Below are 14,916 nucleotides of genomic sequence, written 5' to 3' on the forward strand. Positions count from 1 at the left end.
GAGGGGTGATTTTCTGCAAGGCCAGAATATTTGCGTAGGCACATGGGGCTGGAATGGCAAGACAAGGTGGGAGATTAGATCTTATTTGTTCTGTTCTGCTGACTTTAGTTGTGCATAAAGGCCAGTGTAGGTGGTATTTATTAAGAAGTTCTGCTCATAGCGTTTCTTTCTGTAACAAGGGTATGCTGTGTTCTCCTTCAGGAGTGTTTTCAAAGCACATCAGTATTTTTCTAGCTGGCACTGTAGTTGAAGGTTAGAAATACTTATAACCTGACAGTTCATTCCTCTTTCGCAAATGATAGAGCATAATTATAATGGATTAAGAGTATGACACTACATCACTTATCACGTCGATAGTTCATACCTGAGTAAATACTGCCTTGCAACCTATAGAAAGGGTTAGGGGTTAGCTATCAATCACAAAAGCTCATAGCTTCTGTGACTTTTGTGAAACCATGCAAAACTGATTAGCCCAAAGTAAACTCAACTCATGGGAACTTGGAAGCAATGTAAAGAAACACTGTTAATGTGCCTTACAGTCAGTCAGTTTCAGGGCCAGAAAGTCAGCAGTGACTGATACAGAGAGCTCTGGCTGGGAGGCTGAGACAAAGCATACAAATACTTTCATTGGCTTCAGTGACCTTAAACTTTCTTAGAGGGCTCCGAGATCAAAGGGCAAAGTCAACATTAAGATAGCCAAAAAGAACTAAAAATTTAATAGCAGTGGGCTTGTTATCTGTAGCTCTGTTCTTCAAAGAGCTTGTAACCAGAGGAAAATAACTGGATCTAAACAAAGCAGCTCTTCGGTTTATGAAGGCTAAGAGGTGGAATAAAGCACAGCATGACAGAAAAGTCAATCAAATCTATACACAGTTTTGCCTCACTTAGAAGCTTTCTACCCCTTAGCAGAGACTTTAGGCTCTTTTTACCACCTTCTCCAATCAACTACTCAGCCCCAGAAAGGGAGTCACATTCATACAGGCAGAAGTCCTGCATCTCTGTTCTCCCAAGCCACTAGCTAATGAGCTCAGAAATAGAAATCACAGCTAAGAAGCTGTTGCAATGTCCCAGAAGTGTCAGGAGACCAATGGCCTTCTGAAGCTGCGACACTCTTTCCTGCCTTTGCACAGTTACACCTTGCATCCACAGAATAAATCCCCTTATGATAATCAGAAGGAATAACAAATTATTATGGAACAGCCTAAATCTTTCCTGTACTTTTCACAGTACCCTTAAAAAGAGGCAGGTTGGCAAAGGAGCTCAGTGTTATACCTTCCAGGACAGGAGGCATACAGCCCAGGACATAAAAAAGAGCTGGATTTAAGCTATAAGCTAGCTGGCTGTCTCTTCATGGACTGTTCTATGAGTTGAGATGGTCTTCAGATCAACTCCAACCTCTCAGATTTGTTCCAGCTACTCAGGATATACTATAACTGCGGAAACCCTGTAACACCACAGCCCCAGCTTAACACAAATCTCTGACCCTAAACCTTGGGAACAGCCCCAAGGCCTGTTCACAGATTATCGCCTCTACCCCATGCCATATTTGCACAGTGTCCTTGGGAATCGACCCTAGGCCGGCTCTGCACTGTCTGGGCTGGAAGATCCCTGTCTGATGGGTTTGTAACTCTTGGCTGGTCTGGGCCAAAACTATGCCAGGGAGCACGCTATCCGACTGACAGTACTCAAGTCTGTGCCTTACTCCAGTTTTATTTACAGCACAGATGTATCCATAGGATCCTGAGCAGAGGTAGGGCTCCTGCTAGTCCTTCACCTTTTTAGAGCCTCACCCAGTAAAATTAACACTACCAAAAAACCCACTGTTCAGCTATTCCTCCATTAATCATATCTCCATCCAGGTCTACAATCAGGCATATTCTCAAAACCAACAAGAGCTAACTCAAAAACAGAAGCACCATGCTCTCTACCATGTGGAAATGCTTCTCTACAGAGTGGGAGCTGTGATGCATCCCCAGCAGTGCAGTGCCGTGGAGATAATAGCTCAAAAAAGAGAGAGAGAAAAGAAAAGAAAATACCCATCACTATACACAATTAAACACAGCTTTCTCCATGTTCCCTTCTTTGCCAACATCAGTTTATGTCTGGAAATCTTTTCTTTCAATCCTAAACCTTTTTTCTCATGATGTCTTGCTCCTGTATCTTTCCTTTCAGTCCATGCTGTCAATGTTTATTTGCCAGTCACAGAAAGTATGATTATTATCGCTGATATACTGAAGTAAAAATTCAATCCATTTACCTATAAATTTAAATGTAAAAAGTTAATATGATTTCTGTTCTGGTATGTAAACTCCAATGAACAATAATCTTTCCCATTGTAAATAGCTACTTAAATATGAAAACAGCTCTATCAACTACAGCCCTACCTATATGCACTTAAATTTAAGGGCGGAAATTGCTTCATTAAATCCTCATCAGGACAGATGTTGTTGCTCCATGCTTCATTTTTATTATCTAGTAAATCTCACAAAAGAATGCAACAAGTGCATTCCTGGTTTACTGAAAACTCCCTCACAAAAAAAAAAAGGGGGGGGGGGCCAACACAGCATAGAATTTCCTAAGGTAGGTGGATTTGTGAGGCCATGGCATAGGAAAGAGTTTTTTTTTTTTTTTTTAGGATAAAACTGTTGTCCTGTACCAACTGTGAAAATATCTCAATTTTAATAAAATAAATAAAATTGAAACACCCACACATTCCCTAAAGCTCGTAGGAAGCTATTCCATTAAGCCCTGAAGCCTTAACTTTTCACAACTGCAGCTCGCTATCATTTCTGTTTCTGTAATTGTATTAAAAATACTGCTCCTTTTAAGTTTCCAGTGATTTTTTTTAATGCTCAAGTAGCACTTTAAGTACTATACTAACATCAATCACAACAGAAATACATCATATGGTCCAGTTACACCCATCCAGCAGCATCACTATGGAGCACATTTTATGGGTTTACAATCCTTGAAAGGAGCTAAACACTATTCACACTTTTGTTTGTTCTTCCAAGACATAAATCACAAAATAGAAAAAACACCTCTAAAGCCATGGAATAGGCAACCACCTTTTAATCAAGTGTAACTCAAATTAAACAAGTAAGTCATTTAAGTTTTAGAATGCTGGAAGTACATCTTCAGAATCAAAAGTAAAATTAACACTGATTCAGTTCTTGAACACAGCAGCCCTGCCAGTACTCTCACTGTGGCCAGCGTAGCTACCTAGGCTTCTGCACTGAGGAACGCCCTGCACACTTGGAATAGGAGACAGGCTAAACTCCAGTCTTATTTCTTCAAACAGGAGCCCACAGTTCTTATCACAAAAAAGTAATTAATGGAAGTAAGCTGGGAGGAAAAAAAACAGTAATTTTCCTTGATGTCCATGTCTAGCACAGTAGCAGAAACCGTGTTACATTCAGCTGACACAGCTGCAAAGTGCCTGATAAATGATAAATGGGGCCAGCACTAGGGCCAGTGAAAAGCAACCTAGAAAATGGAAAATTTTTTCCTGTGAAGTGATCAAGGCTCCAGGTCTAACTTGGCACTTTACTTTGTACCCACAACCATGTCAGCTGCAAACTATTTACAGGGCCCCTCACCTTAGAAACCAGATTTTTTAACTTTTCCAAGCAGTTTAATATACAAACCTTCTTCACTTAGCCTTTCTAAACTTTACACACAAATAAAAGTGATTTAGGAACATTAGAACTACAACAGAGGATCAGAACTATAGAAACGTCCCTCATTTCCCTAGGGATACAATCTGAGATGTTTTAAAGGGAGCTATGAAATAATATCAGAGCAAAAAGTGAAGTGCTCCCTACTAGTCATGCTTACTAGAGCAACACATCTACGAAAAAGCAAAATCCACTGACAGTAGTAAAGAAAAATAAAATATTCTTTCCAAGCCCATGGACCAAATTTTGATCTCAGATACAGAGATAAAAATGTTGACATATTGTCAATCATCATAAATCACCGCAATCAGCTCTAAAGAACACTTTCAAAGGAATGTGAGAAATGAACTGTTCACAGCAATACGTGCTGAATGGCCTCTTACCAGGTTGCACAGTGGAGGCAGAGGATGGAGAACATTTAGCACGGAAACAAGACAAAAATAACTTTATCCATTTTTTAAAAAGCTCTTGTGAAGCCAACTGCCTTAATCGAAGTTTAGCAAGGCCACTACAGGAAATAGAGTTCTGGTATGTCACACCCAACAATAAGCTGCAGTTCCTATATTTAATCTGCTTGCATGACTCAACGCAATTATTTCCCCTGCAGTTATGGGATGATTTCAGAGCTGCCTATCATGAGCTACAATGAAAAACTGGCAACAGTCAATTCTTATTTTGTCCTTCTTAGCTGCAAACATTTCATTCAAGACTGCCTTTTCCTTTTAAAAGTTAATTCACTCCAGTTTTTGCTCTCTCTCCATTCTAATACAATCATACCATAGCCTGATGTTCACTTAGTCTGTTCTATCTCACCTGCATTTTACAGCACAGCAATACTTCAAATGAAAACTCTGATCACTTGTTCAATGCAATCCTGCATTTTTTGGAACTTTGATTGGTTTTATTATATCCCATAAATTTTTCTTTCTTTTCAAAATGGGTGTTGTGCATCAGGCTGCACTGACCACATTTACAGCTGCTTTCAAAATTACACACAGATCAGATTTGAAGGTTTTTTTTAAACAGAAACCTTTCACTTACACATCCCTGTATCACTCTAGCAATTGAGCATCCTAGAAGAATTAATAAGCATGAATGTCTGGGAAGTATTTTCACCCTCACTTCATAGCCCAAAGGGCCACAGCCAAATTCTCAAGTATAGTTTTCAAATGGCCTTTTACTTAACTCTCTTCAAAATCAGCTGGATGTCAGCACCAGAACAGAGCAGAGGATCTGATTCTAAGCAGTTAGCTGAAAATCTCTGAGGAAATCTACAGCAGAATCAGGAAAAGACCAAGATTTCCCAGACCACAGTTTTAGCCTCAAAAATACTCTTTCTCCCTCTTCCAAATACAATTACATATTAGGAAATTTTCAAAAGTAATAAGAAGCAGGCACCTAGTTGTCCTTTGTGTGTTTGAAAATTCTTCCTTTAAATTTCCACACAGTGTATATATATATAAGAGCAAGAATATATATGCAGTCAAATGAATTGAATGTCTCCCCAGATACTGCAGCTGTATTAAACTAAACAACCTACATTGTTGATGTTATCAAAATACTACCTTATACATGTAACCTTCCTGACATCACAGTGTCTAAACCAAACACTGCAAATCCAGCTCTTAATGCATTGCTTAAAATGTAGTTGCCACTGCTAGATCTTCTTTGGCCACAAAATCTTGGCTGAGATACAGCTCAAACACTGTACCATTCATTCTGCTGCCATCCATCTCATAAAAGAAAGCAGGAGAACATAGTGAGTCATGTTAATAGACATAAGTACATGGAAGTGAATGTTATTACTGCTGGGAAACATTAACTTTGTAAATCAGCTTCACATATTTCATCTACTTTCTTGTGAAAAGCACGATTTACTCTGGCAGGCATACAATGTGTTTTATTTGGATTCCTAAGTAGCAATATTTACAGATTAATTAAAGTTCTCAGAGACATCTTTCATGTGTCCCCTTCTGCTCTACAAATATACTCTTTTAATATCCCAGTGGAATATACTTTTAAAAATACTTTCTGTTAATTTAGTGCTTATGGTCTGCAGGTCTCCACTAGTGAGAGAACAATAGCGAGACTCCTGAACAAGATGTAACTCATTACTGATACTGGGCAAAGAACTGGCGAATTATGCCCTTGTTTGCAGCTGCTAAAATGCATTAGCAAAAAAAAAAAAAAAAAGAAAGAAAGAAAAAAGGCAAAAAAGTTACATTACATTCTTTCCTAATGTTAATCTATGATGTAAGCAATAGCTAAAGGGATGGAATGTACTTGCACCGCAGATGAAAGATCTGAGACTGTGAAAAGAATTGAGCTACCTTTTTACTGATGAGATAGCAGGTAGGCAATCATCTTTGCTTTTTTAAACACAGCCAGCAGCAGAAAATGTTTGCTCACCATTACAGCATGACCCTTCTGACTTTTCATTCAATCACAACTAGCAGTTGGTCCTTATTACTAAACTTTTTTTACCAAATTACCAATAAAATTTTTAACAATCCTTTCCAAAGGAGGTCTTGTACCAGCACATGCACGAGACAGAGGTGCAGTGACAGAGCTTAGAGAGGAAAAACTCACACTTTGTGGGTACTGAAATTAAGCAGGTTTTGTTCAAAAAGAAATAAGAACATGGAGAACGCAGAAATAAAGGAACAAAAGAAAAGGTAAGTAGTAAGGCTGAGTATATTTCATACCCCATTTGAAATCATTCATATTTTTAATATGCATACTAAAAAAGGAGTTATTTAGATCCATCATGTACAAGAAACTACCTTCATCCGCAGCTTGAACAGCCTGAATTCAATAGCTGCATTCCTTCACTATTGCAACAGGATTAATTAAACTCCTATGCAGAGAAACAGGTCCAAGCGCCAAGAAAAAGCAACCACAAGCCCTCCATTTTTAATTACATTAACGAATTGATATTAATCTCCATAGAAATGCCTAATCACTCCACAAGAAACAAAACAAACAAAAGGCCACATTAATTTTAAATGACTAGGTGCCTCTACAGTTTTAAATTAGAAAACACAAATCTCTCAGGTTGCCGCCACCACTTCAAATCAACCCCAAGTCGTATGACTCAGTTCATAGGATAGTAAAAAGGATAGTAAAAGACAGCTATAAAAAATTAAGTTTACATGTACGGGTCTAAATATGGCAGTGCTGACACCACCACCGCTTTTGGCAGATCCCTTGACCAAGCACTAAGTTACATGGAAAGCACAGTACTGTAATTCCTCCCAGTCAAAGCCAAGGCTTACTGTCAGAACACCATGGGAACAAGGTGTATAGCGCTTTCTTTAATGAACACAGATAATGTCAAGTTTTGAAGTGTGCCATGTTTTAATATCACTAACTTTTTGTCTTGATGTGTCTTTTTCATCAATGAATTGCAACCTGAACTACCTTCAAATCAGTGACTGCAGTCTTGTTCCTATAACACACCATTTCCATTAACATTCCTCCTGTAGACTGTGTAATAAAAAATCCTTTGCTAAATCAAGATTCCCGGACTGTACAGAAATTTACAGATATGACAATAAATATTGTGTACTATACTAGCTGAAGTTAAAGGCCTGTTTCTGCAAATCCTTATCCATATGAATTACCCATTTAGAAGAAATTTGAGCATTATAGCAAGGACTGGGAGTCAGTACGACTGCAGTCTCAGGTGGCCACAAACAGTCACTGTTTAGACATGATCCTTCAAAACAGAAGGGGAAATCAGTGTTTGGCTTGGACAAACGTGGTAAAAAAAAATTACAATTATTTTCCGGCATCGAAGAATGTTAGACAAAACAAAAGTGGGAAAAAAAACAAAATCACTTGGCTGCATGCTTTTGACACAACATAGAAAAAGAAACAGACCTTTCCCAAACTGTATGTAACAAAGTCCAATTAAGTTTTCAAAAGTTAAGGAATCAGACAACTTTAGCTATTTGGCACTACAGAGTACCAGCATGTCTGGGCATTTTATAATCTCACTCATACAGTCAGCCACTTACCACATTTAAGTTGAAGTTCCCCTAAGCAGCCATAAGCATCCAAGAGTTTTTCATATTGTCCTTTAATTGCATCCTTTTCTTCTGGAGCTAAGAAACAAAATAAAAGGCAGCAAACCTTAGTTTTCCAGGTCTTACCAAGTTTTCAGATTGCTATAGTCTATACCAATCCCTCTCGGATAATTTCATGCAATAAACAAAACTACAGTACACACATAGGTTTACACTGCTTTAAGAACACAGTCATAAAGTGGTGGGACTGCTCTATGGCAGCGAAGTGCCTCTGCCCTAGAAGAAAGAAGGGCACAAACGAAGTTTCCTAACATCACGATCATAAGTAATGTTGTTATTCTACTGTGCAAATATTAGCAGATGCTGCATCAATATAAGAAAATGCAAAGGCACATACTGAGACATACAACTTTACACTTCTAAAATAAAAATCAAAAAAACCTTAATTGGCCATAAGCTAAAATGTAATATATCTTTTCTTGACATACAGTTAGACTATTTGCATAGTCTAATTTCAGATAGAATCAGAAATATGTATTCAAGATAACATGATCTGACATAGATAGCATGTCAGAAGTTGACTTCAAGAGGAACTAAACTTATATTTTAGTGAAGTAAGAATTTGCTGATTAAAAATAAATAAATAAAATTAAAGGGCCAGATGCTGTTAGATTAGTATATTTCTGCAATAACTGACTAGCGGAGTTATTAGAGTCCCACAAACTGAATATTTAGATATTAAGCCAGAACACAGCCCAAACTTGTCACTGGCTACATTAAAGCAAAAATAAGTTACTTCCTAAACTGGCAAGTCTGTATTTTGTATATACTTCCAAACGGGGAGTAAATTTAGCCTCATGAATGAGGAAAACAGGCTGTGGTCCTCAAATGTCCATTTACTTCTTGAAGAGCAGATAAACAGAAACATGGTACTTCTAGAGGTTAGCCAATGCTTTAGAATCTTATACTCCTATTAAACTTCAACAGTTAAAAAAAAGTTGAACCCCCCTGGCATAAAAAGGACGAACTGAACTGCCTGCAATGGATGATGAAACAGAAAACAAAGAAACAGACTTCTCATAAACTCAAGAAGCAAGCAGCTCAGAGAGAAGCATGGAAAATAAACAAAAATCTCATCTGTCTTTGACATTTTTAACTAAAAGGAAGAATAATTCCACTCCCATAATTCTTCTTAAGTCCTTAGTAGAGGCAGCCTCCAAAGGAAACAAAGACACATTTGTCTCAGTTTTTGTATCTGTGATGATTAAAGAGGACGAGATTATTTTTTCTTATTTTTTTTTTTAACATCAGACTTGCACAACTTATCTACTTTGCTTTCCTAGAAACACTGAATGGATGATGAGAAGCTAGTAAAATGTTGATACCACACATACCAGTGAGATAAAACATTAGCAACAGAAAGAGGATAAAGGATCTTTACTGGGTAATATAAAACTCTCGGCAGCAACAGTTGAAATATTCAGCAGCAGCACCTCTTACGAGCTGAGACTCTGGAAGCTCAGTTCTCTGGCCCTTCAAAGAAAACTTCAGCAAAAACTGTTTACATACACTATAGAAATGTTTCAATTAAAAATACCCTGCTCTCTTGGGCCTTCTTTATATACATATATATTTTTTAAAGAGGTTAAAAAAGTTATGTTTCTCCTTCTGTGTCATCTTTGGCAACTAAAGAAAGATAGCAACAACACACTGATATTTTTCTCTCATTTGTTCTGTCTTAAAAGCTTATCCTCACCCCCTTTAAAAGAAAAAAGAAAAAACATCAACAAAATCCATGTTTCAAACATTCCACCTGTATGAAGAAAGAATGTGACAGAAATAGCAAAGGAATTCAGGTCTCTGATGTGGGGGTTTGCAAACTGGCAGGCTAGGCATAACCTGAAAGCATTCAAAAGGCATCCTGACAGCACAGTGATACTCTTCAAAATAAAATTATGGGTTCGAAAGCTGGCTTCTAACATGGCTGTTAAGAGCATGATCCAAAAGAATGGAATTTATATCAGTGCAGAATTAAGCAACAAAAAACTCATGCAGCTAATGGCAAGATGCAGTTGACATTGGCGCCCACAGGAGCCACCAAAGCTTCCCAGGTGGAGCAAGCAGCATTACATGCACATCAGTCAGCTCCTGGCATGCAGCTCACAAAACACACCAAACCAATAGCTTGGTTTACCAACAGAAAAACCCCTTCCCTCTGGGCAGACCTTTGGACAGAACATTTGCCAACACAGTAGGATCAGTCCAGGCATCAGCCTCAGCAGAGCTACCTGAAGGAGTCGGCTCCAAGAGGGTCCTGGGCTGCACTACCACTCTTTCAGGCTGGCTAACAACTTGCCAACAACTTCCATCATACGGAAGATTCTTTTATTTACTGTATGGTCCATTCTGCTCCTTGAAGCAATTTAGATTCAGAAACCAAAAAAGTGACAAAGTGATCTTTCCATGACCACCTCCATGTATTCTCAGAAGACGCACCACGCTTGTAAGACCTCACATGTGAATAAAGCAGGAGACAATGTGCCATACAGACATAGCTGCTGGCCTATGGTCCATGCAGATGCAGAGGCCAGAAAATTTTAGCTTGTAGAGACCAGATTTTGCGGGAGGAATATTATAGCTACTGATGGACTTGGAAGACTCTTGTCCCATCGCACTCGTAAGGTGCATTTAAAAAAACACCATTTCCCAGTATGGTTCTGGCCACAGGTGGAACAGGGACCAGGCCTCACGCAGAAGAGGCCAGGCAGGCATTCTCTGCCCTGCACAACCTCTATAAAAAACAGTCAGGATTCAGGAGCATTACTTGTTTTTTCCTCATACCCTGCAGCACAGCGATGTCTCACTCAGTGCCCAGCCTGCACACAAGTAACAACACGGCTGCATTCCTGCTGAGCACTGCGAAGCTCCATTGTATTCTGACTAGCCCAGCCAATTTTTAATTTGTTCGGAGGGGGTGAGGGAGAAGGATCCCCAACAACCACCATTATGAAAAGCAATACATACAAAAGGATGACCAGCCAAAGCATGATTCTGAAAGGACATTGCAGAAGGCCTGAGCCAACTTTGTACCTTATTATTAAAAAGAAATATTTATAAATCTTAATAAATTGTATTATTAAATCTCAAGTAAGTGGTATCAAAACCTAGTCTAAAACATCTCTGGGAATATTTGCTATTTGCATATCATGCTAGCACAGAAGAGCCAGAACCAGAAGGTGAATGTCTAGAAACAGTCAAACAAAACTAACATATGTGCTATTGCCTATGCTGGATGAAGAACAGCGTTAAAGCGAAAAATTACTACAGAACTCTGAAGTGTTGTAGTCGTAAAGTATTATGGAGTTATCAAGTAACACAAGGAAGAGTTCTTACTCTTTACATGTGTTATATTTGCCCTGAAAATAACCTTTTAAACACCAGATTTTTCTTTCTTTTACTAGATTGCCTAGCCACTTAGACTACTGTACTTCCCACTCCCTCTTTTACAGACCCTTTTTCTCTAAGACAGCTGATGACTTTGAAAACAGCTGCAGCATTTTAAGGAGTTACTGCCTTTCTGCTGGGGGCTGCTGCACCCACAGTTGAGCCACACTGACAGATCACGTGCTCAGCCCTAATCTGCTTCATTGCACAAATCAGAGAGTTCTGAATAATTTCAGTGCTGGTTTAACTAACCCATTTGACTTCTCACTACAGCAAATTAAAACTGTTGCATAGTTGCTTAACATTATTCTGTGGGTGGTAACACACAGGCAAACAAAGAAAAGGAGATGGGAATTACGGAATTAAATTTTTCTCTTTGGAAGATTTAACAGAAGAACACTAAAGTAATTTTCATGATACTGACTAAAATGATTCCAGCTAGATTCAAAGAACTTAGTCTATGATCTAACAGTATCAGAAATGGGGCTAAAAAAATATTTTAATCCTGCTTTAGCTACAACATTTGACAGCTAGGTGGGTCCAAAGATACAGCACTTATCCAATCACTAACTCAGTAACATGAAAATAACTTCTGTGATTTTCTGTTAAGGTTCCAAAGAGAAAGTTTTTATTCTGTAATGGTTTTCACAAAAGCTCTGAAATGCACAGGCAGCAAGAGCTGTCTGCTTGCAAACCTAGGAAGACAACTGGGTGCTGAACTGCTCACATGTAGAATCCTTTATTTTCAAGCAGGAGAGAGAGAAATATATTTTCAAGCAAGAGAGAAAGAAATATATATATCGGTAATGAAAGTTGGTGCTACAGAAGTTGATGAAACTCACCTGAAAGATTCCTCATTAGGGAACAAGTCAAGTTTTTCAAATATATAGTGCATTTGTTTATTGTTTAATAATAGCTACAGATACTAAAGAGTACACAGAGCAATTACCAAGCCCCACTGAAACTTCCCACTTACATTTTTTAGTAAACTTTCCTTCCACTAAGCATGTAATTGATTGAGTATCCACCCTTCTGCACTAATTACCACAACTGTGTTGTGTGCACACTATATGCATTCCTCAAGCATCAATTATTTAAAAGCTCCTGATCTAAATTATATGTAAGGTCAGCTCAAGATTTTAACCCCTGCAATACAAGACACACACGCTAATTCAATGAAATCAAACTATAATAAAACCAGTTAAAAGTGACCTTTTCCCAAAGCGCAAAATATTTCACAACCACAGAAAAACACCATGAAGAGGCATATACACCTGAAGTCCCACACAGACTACTGAAGCACAACTTCTCACTTATAAATTGCAATTTTTATTTCATGGCTTGCAGGAACCTTCCAGATTTAAGCACCTTCCTTAATTCAACCCTTCCTCAGGGCTCATTCAACTCCCACTGACTTCAGCAGGAACCTACATGGCTCTTCAAATATATGATGCTCCAAACTTCAGTGATGGGAAGAAGAGGGCAGAAAGGTACCATAATTCCAAATCCAACATTAAGGATAGAGACAGTAAGACCTGCAACAGTCAGGTGAAACAGAAGACAGAGCTTTTTAAGAAAAAGGTCACAGATTCTGGCTCTCTCCTGTACTTCTTAAGCCTGGTTCTGCAAATATTTAGACATCTGCTTAGCTGTAAGTACCACTATATATATATTTATATATATTCTTCAGTGTTTTAAAGTATTTGTAGAATCACAGGTTTGACATGATGTTGCCTCAATAACTTGTTTCCATTATTTGTGCTTCTTTTAGCATTTGGGGAAAGGGGTATGACTTTCTCCCAGAAAAAGCAAATACATAACCAGACAGAAATTTCATACACAAGAACATATGTGAGAATGATGATTAACTTGCCTCCAACTTTTGTTTTCTGTCATCCTCAGAGAGGCCTAAAGCACTCTGTTTTATTTTCATTTACGTTCATTATCTTTCACCACTAAAACCTTCCCTTTTACATTCAACCTAAGCTACACAGGTGTTATGCAAGTCAGGCTGCATTCTGTAATACAGGTAAAGCAATACAGGTGTGTGGGCAGAGTTACAGTTAAGAATGTCTGGCTGTTCAAAATGTTAAATAATGTATTTATCCATTTTCTAGAAAGCAACATTTCTGGTTGAAAATACAAGAAACCAAAAAAGTAGCATTTTGGAAAAGTCAGTTCACTGGTATTATATTGGTAACATTCTGATTCCAGTGAGAGATTATGCTTTCACATATAGTATAACCTGTATGTATATATATGAATATATATTGATTCACAACAGAAGAAGAATGGACTCATGAAAACACTAGGTTTCTACTGCCTTTTCCTGTGGTCTGAACCAGTCATCTCAAGAGAAATCCCACCTGTGGAGCTTTACCATTATCTTTATGACTCCTGTCGAACACTGCATATATTAACAGAGAAATTGACAGTTACTACAGACATAATCCAGCAAGCAACATTTACACCTGAAATGAGTCATGCTGAAGGGCTCATTGTTTTAGACAGTGTATAGAAATAGTGTATAGAAATACATCCACAATATGTCAGTCATCTCACATACACAAGTTTGCACAAGTACTGGTGTTTGATTTCCATAGCCCCATTCAGTGGCATATTTATACACATAAATACAAAACTAAAACTAATTGTAAACTGCAGGTACAGACAGCACAGAGATTGTATTCTGTATGAAAAAAGCACCTAGGTAAGTGCCACATCCTGGTTTTACATCCCTCCCCCTGCAAGGCTATACTCAGATTTCACTCAGAGTATTGGCACAGCCACATCACAGAGTCACCACACAAACTCTACCCACAACTGAAGCTGCAGAGCAGCCACAGAGCTGCTCTGCAGACTGTATACCACTTAACCATATGCAAATTTGTCTCCAGTAAAGGCTTACTTCCCGGATCTGGGAGGTTATTTTTTCTGGAGAAAAAACATGCAGTCTTACTTGTAAAAACCTGCACTTTATCATCATTGTATCTCAGTACTTTCAAAAGACCGCAGTAGTTTAGGATCCGCTGTGATAGGTGTTGTACAAACCTTTAATAAAGCTAACTCCAGAATCAAAGTGCTTACAAAAAAGAATTGTGTACCCTTTAGCTCTGCCCTTGCAAAAACACACATACTGTGCTGAACTTCTCTAGCAAAACACTTCAGTTGACAGTTCACTGTGATTATCTACTATAACGAAGTTAACTAACTTTAAAAAAAATTGAGCACTAGAGCCTCAGCATGCAGTTCATTTCACCTATAAAGTGTTAAAACTGTAATGTGCTAGAAGTAGGAACTGCATTTATATCTATATTCACTACCGTGCAAGCAAAAGCTTTTAAATCAATGACAATTTTCCTCATCCTTCATTACTGTAAGTTTCTTTCACAGTATAAGCTAACTAGTGATGTTCTAGTCCAGAGAATCCCTGGAAGGATTGTTTCAGGCTCTCACCCATCCTTCTGGGGAGGACTAAAACTTTAGGGTAGCTAATGGCAAAAAAGGCCTCTTGCAAAACGTACTGTTAAATTCTAAACAGTAAGTTTTACCTCTCCCCCTACAGTGACATCATGAGAAGAAGAAGAAGAAGAAAACTGTTTTTAAAAATACTGTTTAATTTATAAGAGAACAGAAAATTGTGTGGCTACCCTGTTACAGCACTATACAGAAAAGTTAAGGGGCTTGGGGTCCTGTAGCCAGGCTTCCCTCTGTTTTTTGTTTCCTTGACTCTTTCAAGAGCTGCTTAGGCTAAACTCCAGTGATAG

The 14,916-nt window shown here is 38.2% G+C and overlaps 1 protein-coding gene across 2 annotated transcripts in view; it reads right to left on the reverse strand.

Moving 5' to 3' along the window:
• SYNJ2 (synaptojanin 2) overlaps positions 1 to 14,916 on the reverse strand; it is a 69,684-nt gene that overhangs the window by 50,638 nt on the left and 4,130 nt on the right. For both annotated transcript variants that reach the window (XM_026122204.2, XM_026122202.2), the window contains exon 2: positions 7,697 to 7,783. In XM_026122204.2, the coding sequence (XP_025977989.2) occupies positions 7,697 to 7,783 (87 nt within the window). The remainder of the gene's footprint in view (positions 1 to 7,696; positions 7,784 to 14,916) is intronic.

This window comes from Dromaius novaehollandiae, chromosome 3 (genome assembly GCF_036370855.1).
Source record: "Dromaius novaehollandiae isolate bDroNov1 chromosome 3, bDroNov1.hap1, whole genome shotgun sequence".
Taxonomy (NCBI): Eukaryota; Metazoa; Chordata; class Aves; order Casuariiformes; family Dromaiidae; genus Dromaius; species Dromaius novaehollandiae.